Below are 10657 nucleotides of genomic sequence, written 5' to 3' on the forward strand. Positions count from 1 at the left end.
ACTTCAGATGAAAAATTAACATTCAAAATAATTAAATGGGTAGGGGTGTTTTCAAACATTCATAAATAAATCAATATAGATTATAGAGAAAGTTTTTATTACTTCTATTAATTCAAAATCGTCTCAAAACCCCAACACAGGTAAAGTTTGACATCTGGGTAATTCACTGTGTATTAAACCACTTCCTGTGTATAGGAATTAGGAGACAGATGGCCACAGGTAGACTGGTAGCCCCCAAGGCATTCACACCTGTACAAAATAAGCCCCTCCCTCACCTGGAATTTACCACCCGGTAAAAAATCTCTGCCTTTAGGCATAGTGCATGCAAAATAAAACACTATATCACACTTCATGAGTTCCCTAGTTCATTTAATAAAGGTACACATCCCTTCATTTTACATTTAAGGAAATATGCAAGGTACCTTACCTACCGATAATTTTTCAAGAAATTCTATATTTATACTTATAATACATGTACCATATTACATATTTTTAGACAAAAAATCAGCATGCATTTCCAGGGATTTTGAAAAGATATTAAAGTTTGAAAATTTTTGCATTCTTCAAAAAAAAATGTACAAAAATTACAAAACATAAATTCCAGATTTTTTTTCATCAAAACTGTTTTAGAGGAGATTTACAAATCCATATATAGACAATAAAAATATTGCACACAGGTCCTTCCTTTATTGGAACTCTTCAACTCCAGGGAAGAACCCAATAAAGTGCAAACTACATTGCGCATGACCTTAAATGCCTGTTTATCAATTATGTAAGAGAAAAATAAATTAAAGAACTTGTTCTGATTAAAATAATGAAAAAAATCCTTATTTAAGCCTTTAAGTTTAATTTTTAATTAAGAAATTTGACAGATGAATAAAAAGAGTAATATACAATATAATACTTATTAAATTAATTCTCTAACTTAGTTCCATTCATTAGCTATTCAATATTCAAGTCAACACTCTTTACATGAATGAATTATCAACAGTTTTGTCCTTAAAGTTTTCAATGGATCCACAGATCATGAGATGATGTCTCCTTTTATGTGTATGTATATATCTGTGTATACTGAAAAAAAAGAGAGTTGCTGTGTGATGAAAAGGATAATAAAGAAGTCTCTGATGAGACTGTAGCTCTACTGGTCTGTATGCATAACAAAGAAAAAGAAGCACTTGGATTTGAAACTTTGCAACAGACAGCATTAAATAGAATTATGTATCTAAGTGTAGTCTACTTGTGTGCCACATTACATTGAAATCATACCAAAATTGTAGGTGGAGTAGCGTTTTAAAGGAATTTTTATACAGAAATTTCTATTTTTAGTAACCATGGCAGCACCGTTCATTGAAATTTAAAAAAAAACAATGCACTATGTACCTTAGTGCAGTCTACTTGTGTGCCAAGTTATATTGAAATCAGAATAAAACAGAGGAGTAGTGTTTTGAAAAATTACAGACAGTTGGACAGCTAGACAGACAGACAACTAGATGCCACGGACAGACAACCGATGGACAGCTAGATGGACGGACAAAGGGACACCTTCCTATCACATAAGCTCTTCTGGTCTCTGAACAGTAGAGCTAAAACAAGAGGCCCATGGGCCACATCGCTCACCTGAGAAGCTTTGACCATGCAATTCTTAACCATGGGTCTTAATTTGGACAATTTAAATTCCCTATTGTAGCCCCGCCCAACTCCCTGGGGTCATGATTTTGAATAATTTAGAATCTACACTACCCCAGGATGCTTCCACATAAGTTTCAGCTTTTCTGGCCCAATGGTTCTCTTGAAGAAGATTTTTAAAGACTTTTCCTATATATTTCTATGTAAAACTTTGATTCCCTATTGTGGCCCCACCCAACCCCTAGGGGTCATGATTTGAACAGTTTAGAATCTACACTACCCCACTACCCCATGATGCTTCCACATAAGTTTCAGCTTTTCTGGCCCAGTGGTTCTCTTGAAGAAGATTTTTAAAGACTTTTCCTATATATTTCAATGTAAAACTTTGATTCCCTATTGTGGCCCCGACAACCCCCAGGGGTCATAATTTGAACAATTTAGAATCTACACTACCCCAGGATGCTTCCACATAAGTGTCAGGTTTTCTGGCCCAGTGGTTCTTGAGAATATCTTTTAATGACCCCACCCTATTTTTGTCTTTCTTAATTATCTCCCCTTGTGAGAGGACCTGACCCTTCATTTTAAGAATTTAAATTCCCCTTTACCCAAGGATGCTTTGTACCAAGTTTGGTTAAAATTGGCCCATTGGTTCTTAAGAAGAAGTCGAAAATGTGAAAAGTTGACAGACGGACAAAATGTGATCAGAAAAGCTCACTTGATCCTTTGGCTCAGGTGAGCTAAAAATTATCAAATTTGATTTTTTTCAATATTAAAGAAATAAAACTGCAGAATTCAATTGTAAATGGTTGGTTGCGTATTCAAAGTAGTTTTTGTTGTATGATTTGAAAAATTTTATTACATTGTATTCCTTAATTCTTTCTATTCTCACAAAGAATTACCTTTGCATTTCTTGTATTTACAAGGGGGACAAATCTTCAAGGTACATGTACACTATATGTCAGTATATATACCTTCATTTTCTGTTAAAGGAAAAAATAGAATAAATTATACAATATCAATTACATGTGATGTATAATAACAAAGCATGGATTAAATTTTCACCAAATTTAGAAAATGATTTGAACATGTTGATTGAGTATCAAACTATCAATCACTCAAATTTCTCAATCCAGCCAAAATGACTGACACTAAAATTCACCCTAAGGAGGACGAAGTATAAAAATATTAATTATTTTCATCTTTAAATATACCATAAATGAAACTTTGTGCATGTTCTGCATACATTTACCAGTATCTGTACTATAGTAGTTTTATGCCCTTGAGAATTTTTCATGATGTCAGATGATGCCATATTTCCATGTCTTAAGACGGGACGTATTATGTTATACATGTACATGTATATAGGCTTCATGTTCGTCCGTCCATCTGTCCATTCGTGTCCGGCTCATGAATTGAATACTATTAGGCCTAGGATACTTCTTGGGTAGACGGTGTGACACGCACAAAAAGTAGGTTGCTCTGACCTTTAATAAAGATGCTATGGCCAAATATGGAAAAATCCTGTCCAGCCTATTTCAATGTCACTGTGACCTCATAGTTGCTTGTGTTAATTAAAAGTTCTTGATGGCTATATTCCAGATAAAGATCTTTCAATTGATTTAATGTAATTAAAAGAAATTAATGTTTTAGTGTATGATTAAAAATAAATTAGTATTGTATAATATAATTAAAGCTAATTATACATGTGTTCATTGAAAAAAAAATTACATTTCAATTTTTATATATTTGCAACAAATTGCAGTCATGTCTCACTTAGAATTTTATAGTCTAAAGAATGATTTATTTTTTATTTTAATGCAATAAGTATTTTGATACCCCGGTTACCCTTCTACTGGTTAATTTCTTTCCATAATCCTTTCAAAGCTAGAACACCTTATCTTATCCTCCTTCAATGAGTAAAAAGTCTGTAAAACAGTTTGTCGTGTGTTGCCACCTTTGTGACGTTTAATAATTTGTTTGAAATTCTCAAAAGTATTATTAATAATGACATATAATTTTTAGCAGACACAAGATATCAAGATGAGAAATAAAACCAATTTTGTAAAGGGAGATAATCCAAATTTACAGTAATTACCACTTAGATTTAACAGAAAAATCATGAAAATGGGTCTGAAAACGCTAAAACATAAATTTAAACAACAAAGAAATGGTGGAGGCGGGGCGGCAGGAGGTAAATAACAAACTTTGAAACAACGTCCGTCCTCCAAGGATGTAGATGGGAGAAAAGGCAGAGTAACGCACCGCATGGTCAGAATTTCATTTGTTAGATTTTAATTGGTCAGATTTTGATTGGTCAATCTCTGCCTCTCCTACCACGGTAAGACATGGAACAAAATTAACATTACAAAGCACAGCTATACAGTATTTCAGACTTTCACATTCAAGGAGGACACTTATTGATTACAATAAAAATTTTTAAGTAAACTTAAATTTATTTATTTTAATGCAATAAGTATTTTGATACCCCGGTTACCCTTCTACTGGTTAATTTCTTTCCATAATCCTTTCAAAGCTAGAACACCTTATCTTATCCTCCTTCAATGAGTAAAAAGTCTGTAAAACAGTTTGTCGTGTGTTGCCACCTTTGTGACGTTTAATAATTTGTTTGAAATTCTCAAATGTATTATTAATAATGACATATAATTTTTAGCAGACACAAGATATCAAGATGAGAAATAAAACCAATTTTGTAAAGGGAGATAATCCAAATTTACAGTAATTACCACTTAGATTTAACAGAAAAATCATGAAAATGGGTCTGAAAACGCCACTGACTTGACCGAACTAGGGAAAGTTCAGACCCATAAAGGAAAAATAAATGGCAACACACCTCAAACATAAATCATACCAAAAGTGAGTAAAATTTACAAACATGGGAATAAACATATGTCCCGTAATGCAATAAAACAACCATTTGAATTCACAAGTGTCTTATGAGGGATAAACATATGCCCCCATCACAACCAAATGAGTTTACTATTCCTAGTGTATTATGTCTGTGGGTCCCAAGTATTAACGAATCACTATGTAGAATGTCCAATAAGGGATAAACATATGCCCTTATAGTCGCAAATCATCATCTTATTCGCTGTTTTTTACTAAGTTCACATGTATGTGGTATTCATTTAAGGACTGTCTCGAGCAATGTTTTAGATGAGGGATAGACATATGCCCCCATATTGGAAAATATTTCACACTGTAAGCTTCCGCACCATTTTAAATATTTATATGCACGCGATCTTGTCACCTACCAGCCTAAGTATTAACAAATGACTTAGGCACTATTGTTCTGGATGAGGGATAAACATATGCCCCCATACGTTAATACTCTTGAAAATCACTTCAAAGTTGAGATCCTACACAAAAAACAAAACAAATCTGCTCCGAGGATCAACTTCCACTCAAGCATACATCAACCTGGTGTCACATGTCTTATGTAATATTTAAATGCATCCGATTTCCATCTACCCAGGAATCTAATCTGACTATCGCTCATCCCTCGTGATGCACAGTAAGAGGCCATTCCGATTCGAAAGGAATGTCCTTTGAATCTATTGACATCCAAATTACAAAACATGAGGCTTTGCTTTAATATGTTTGAAAATTCTTGTCTTGTGACTGCAGTGTTTTGGGGGTAGCAAAAAAGGGGCCCATCGGTCCTCCCTCTCATCTTAATGTAGTGTTCTAATGCCCCCACTGGACAATATTTTAAAGAGTTGCAAGAATGAATTGTAAGAGTAAAAACTTTACCATCAGAATGTTTATAATTTTGAAAGTGAATCAAAACTTTACTTTTTTGAAAAGTAATCTGTGAAATTTGTAAAACCTTATTAGCAGTGCCAACTGATGTTATCTCTCCTATTCTGAGGAAGCCGTGAAAAGCCAATAAAAACATTGTTTGAAATAATGCCCTTTTATATATGTTCGATATTGTATGTTCTAAAGCATCACAAATTTTATGCAGAACTACTATGGTTATTGGTAAACGAATATCCATTGAAGGTCTTGATTTACGACAGGAACTTAATAGTTTCTGAATGAGAAAGCATGATGTATTGTCAGGCAAATTATTAATTTTATGTATATATGCTATTGATGAAATAAATGACACGATAGAGGAGGCTGCATAACCTTCAGCAAATAAATAAGAGATAAACAAAGCCAAAGTTTCCTGAGACAACGGAAGATCATTACTCATATCAAATTTGTTTGCAAAATTTCTATAAATAGACCATGCCCGTTTATATGCTTGAGTGGAAGCTGGTGCCAATGTTGAAGTCAACAGGTTCCTCAAGACTGGTTCTAAGGAGGTAATGTTGGCAGATTGGGAATCACCGTTGGTTCTTTGTCCATCCAAGGAGCAAGTTGATGGAACTGCTGCACCTTCAAACGAGACAAGCAATCACATAGAATATTTTCCTTGGTACCCAGATGCCTAGCTTTAAACAAAATGTTAAACTGCAAACAAATTAGCACTAACTCTCTAACCAAATACATTATACTTTTATCCTTAGACGATTGCTTGTTAATTATATGCACAAGGGCATAATTGTCTGTGTAAAAGTAAATGCATTTGTTTTTAAAAATATGACTCCAAACTTTAAGAGCTAACACTATTGGGTAAAATTCCAAGAGAGTAATATTACATTTTTTCCAATTATCATTCCAAGTCCCATAGAACCAGTGCCCACCTAACACTGCCCCGTATCCTATAGATCCTGAAGCGTCTGTATACAGTTTTAATTCATTGGAATCAACCCACCTATCTGGTAAGAAAACCGACCTACCATTAAATTTTTCCAAGAAGGCTAACCAAGTACATAAATCTGCTTTTACTTCTTTGTTTAGTCTAATGCGATAATATGCTTTTGTAATGCCAATAGTAGTGTTGATAAGTCGCCTTAAGAACGCTCTACCTGGCAAGACTACATTACACGCAAAATTAAGAAGACCAATCACTGACTGCATGTCCTTCAAAGTAATCTTTCTGCTTGGTAAAAGCTGTTCAATTGTATCTCTACATTTTTTAACTTTATCAATAGGTAACCTTGCCTCCATCATCTCGGTGTCTAATTCATATCCCAGAAAAGTCATTACCTTGTTAGGACCAAATGTCTTATCCTTAGCCATAGGTACACCTATGTCGGCGCAAACTGTTAAAAATGCCACAACGCAGTACAGTTAAGGTGCGCAATGGAAATATCGGCTAAATTTTGTATTTAAAATTGTATTCGTAATCGGGATGGCGATTATTTTTAGTACATTATTTATATCGGATAATTGTAATTATGATTAATAACTACATATCGAGGACGATTATATTTTATATTTAGACTAGTCACGTGATGCGGCAGTCACGCGATTTTAGCACATTGACTTGAAGTATTGATGTTACATATAAATGTCACTAGTGCAAGGGCATAACCAAGTTAAATTTCTAAGTTTAGTATATAAATATTTTCAACAAGTATTGTAGTTTCTAAAAAATGCTGCGATCCTGTCTAAATTTTGCAATTTCATTGTTAAAATTATATTTGTAAGACCGAATGCTATATTTTTTGCTGGTCAGCGGCATGAAATATTGATATAATTAAATTGTTTTTAAGATTTCATCAGGATCGCAGCACTTTTCAGATACCTTATTAGTTCTACAGTTGAAATGTAAAAGCTTACTTTGATCCATAGAGTGTATGCCCTTGCACTAAATCGATTTATTAAGACCCCCCACATTACCCTCCGATGTACTTGCATACAAATATACGGCAGTGTCAATTAAATACGTAATGTACAGAATATATATTAATAAAATAGCGAAGAAGACATCAAATTCAAGTTATTGTCCCATAGAATATCTGTAAATTATATTTTATTTAATTAGAGAATACATATTTTGTTGAGAAAATATTACTTGATCTGTCTCTCACTGCATACAATCTACGTCACGTTGTAAGAAATGACGTCATATTGACAAGTGTTTTGCGATCTGTGACTTGTTTATAACTTGTTATGTGGGATTTAACTAGCGTCAAAACAACACGCTGTAGTAAGTTTCTAAGTAGTTTGAGGATTTCTTAATGGTTAAATTACAAGATAAACTCATTTTGTGGTATTTTAAAGAAATGTTGTATGACGTATATTGTGTATGATGTCATAGTCAAGTTTTCCCGTACAAATTAGGCTCCGCCTCCTTTTTGTAACCTTAACTGTGCTGCGAAGTTTTTTGTGGCACTCTGTCGCAGATTTGTCAACAATTAGAAAATCATCTAATACATGAGTCATAAATTTAATTCCTAATTTTTCTTGTGCAATCCACTGAAGTGCTGTACTAAACCTTTCAAATATACGACAGGAAGAACTGCAACCCATCTGAAGACGTGTCAAAATACCAATGACCTTGCCAAGTGAAACCAAAGTATTCAAACTGTGATGCATGTAAGTTGATAATTCGAAATGCATTAGAAATATCTGTTTTGCAACAATATGATCCTTTCCCACACTGCTTAATGTTTTGAATAGCATCCTCTACAGAAGAGTATTGAACAAATGACTCTTCCTCGGGTATGCCATCATTGACAGACTTACCTTCCGGATATGACAAATGATGGATCATACGGTACTCACCCTCTGTTTTCTTACTAACTAGACCTAAAGGGGAACAATTTAAAATTGGCAGTGGTTTCTCTTTGAAAGGACCCATAATTCTACCCAAATTTATCTCCTTTTCTAACTTTTTGCTAATAACTTCTGGTAAGTCCAGTGCCGATTTTAAATTTTTTGAAAGAGTATTTCTACTTTCCCCTGTGTAACCAATGTAGAACCCATATCGAAAACCATTAACTAAAAATTCTGTTTCTACCTTGTCATACCCCACCAACCAGTACTCTAATCTACTGGGATTTACTGGAGTTGGACCCTTTTGTGGGATAGGTTGGCTTTGAGAATTTAGCATTACCTGTGTTGGTTGATGTGCCATTTCCTTGAAATGGTTTTTGGGTTCTGGATTTGTCCAAGAAACGAAATGGCCGTTGAATTGGTTTTTTACATATGTAGATTGGATGGAAGCCACCACAGTTATAACATCTGTGCTGGAATTTGCATGATGAACCAAGCCTACAATACCTTCCAGGTTTGTGATAGGCAAAGCATGACCCCTGAGGGACTTCCTCATACGTACCAAATGACGAACGGTCTGGTGTTATTTTGCTTGACTTCTTTTCTGATTGTTTGATGCGAGCATTAACATATATCTCCATATGGACATCACCCCATTCTACCTCACCTTGTTCTATGAGTTCCCTGAACTCCTTATCATATTTTCTCCAGTCCCCCTTTTCCTCTGCAATTTGCCTTACTGATTCCATGTGTTTTGCAAGCTTTGGCTGTGCAAGTGTATCTTTAATGCAATATATTGTCACATACCTATTCCACGCAGTTACCCAGTCATGCAGGGATAACGAACCATCCCTAACTTCGTCATCATCTGTGGATCGCATATTGTGGATTACCACCTTACCTGTCTGATCCTGTTCCTCTACCTTGATAGAATACTTACTTTTCCCCTTTTCCTTTTTTAACAACAGAGCCATATCAACATATTGTTTTGACCAAATTTTAGATTTTATTTTGTCAGAAACAGTTGCCTCTATCGGTACTGATGAGCTTACAAAACCTGATTTCTTACCGACATTTGCTGCAGGTGGAAGTTCAGTACCTACAATCTGTGAACTGTGTTCGATTACAGCGCCTGATACCAATCCTGAGATACTTGCATCCACTGACTTATTTGTTATTTGACAAACTGACCCAGAAGGACCTGCTGTTAAGCTATTGCTTGATGTAGTGGAAGCATTATTTCCCCTTTCTCCCCCCATATTATGAACAGAGATACTCCCCTGATGTTGCAGTAATGGTTTTATCTCTGCTAACACCTTCTCCGTGACTGCCTTTGTTATGGTTTGGGTTAATGCAGCCAAGGTTTCAGGAGGAACATCAAGGGGTTGAGTGCTTGTATCGACAGCCACAACATCATTGATAGTGGACTCTCCAGTTCCGTTCTGTGCACGACGTGGTCTTTTCACCTGACTTGTTTTGGACTGTTGGGCTTTATTCCTTTTGCCTGGCATAATGCTGGTAAATATATACCTATATCAATTTAAAATTAAGGAAGTATGTATCCAATATATCATGTTATGTATAAATATAAACTGTAAAAGGCTTCGGCCTTAATTGACAATGAACAAGAATTGTAAGACCTCACTGTAGCCAGTGTAGGCCCCAACTGTAAGAGTCACATGACAACGTATTTGAGCATATTGATATTTAACATTACATTATATAACCACTTTCATCGCTCAGTACAATGTGTAAATCTAATACAACAAACTAGAAAGTGATGAACCTTTTCTTACAATTAATTTTTCACTTCATTGATTCTGCCGCTTTTCGATAAAACACCCTGTATCACCTACAGTTGTTGACAAAAATTTTCCGGAAATAGAGTAAATAATAGAATGTTTTGGAACAGATCTGTATTTCCCGAATTGCCGTAAGCCAATAAAAGCACCCATTGTGCGACTGCAAAAGCCATTAGTCAACATCACTAAGCCGATGCTGATCAGTAAGAACTATCCGCCACATAAAACGAAAAGTTGACATAAGTTATAAATCACCACCTTTGAAGCCGACAACCCTCGCACCGTGTCAAATTCCCAAGAAGGCTGTAGTGCCAAGTTCCCACAGATAACAACCTGTTCGGCTGTTGTTAATTGTTTTCATCACTACTACAAACGAGGTACTTGAAGGGCTTGTAATGTATTTAAGCGCAGTTGCAGAACAATAAAACCTTAATAAATGAACTAGTGCTAATTGTAACGGGAACCGTTACAGATGTTCCCCAAACGCTCCCCAACTCCCTTCTCGTGCCATATTCCCTGTAAGTTTCATTAAAGAAGGCAAAATCTATGCATTTAAGACGTAAACAAAGATTTTCCAAAAGTATACCAAGTATTTC

General features: G+C 35.0%; 1 protein-coding gene across 2 annotated transcripts; it reads right to left on the minus strand.

Annotated features, from left to right (window-relative positions):
- Positions 1-7866: 7866 nt before the first annotated feature.
- Positions 7867-10366, minus strand: LOC134239677 (uncharacterized). Of its 2 annotated transcripts, none has more exons than XM_062721840.1 (2): positions 10056-10366; positions 7867-9789 (listed from the first exon to the last, which is right to left on the minus strand). In XM_062721840.1, exon 2 carries the CDS (start codon positions 9768-9770, stop codon positions 8535-8537), a length of 1236 nt encoding a protein of 411 aa, XP_062577824.1. In that variant the 5' UTR covers positions 9771-9789; positions 10056-10366; the 3' UTR covers positions 7867-8534. The 2 variants fall into 2 exon arrangements, with proteins under 2 accessions (XP_062577824.1, XP_062577825.1); XM_062721841.1 differs by having other exon boundaries at positions 7867-9774; positions 10056-10138.
- Positions 10367-10657: the final 291 nt, after the last annotated feature.

Source organism: Saccostrea cucullata, unplaced genomic scaffold, assembly GCF_032062105.1.
Source record: "Saccostrea cucullata isolate Sc308-1 unplaced genomic scaffold, CSIRO_AGI_Scuc_v1 ctg2419, whole genome shotgun sequence".
Lineage (NCBI taxonomy): Eukaryota > Metazoa > Mollusca > Bivalvia > Ostreida > Ostreidae > Saccostrea > Saccostrea cuccullata.

Coding starts and splice junctions, on each gene's coding strand:
- LOC134239677 (XM_062721840.1), bottom strand. CDS start 9,770: ATGCCAGGCAAAAGGAATAAAGCCCAACAGTCCAAAACAAGTCAGGTG.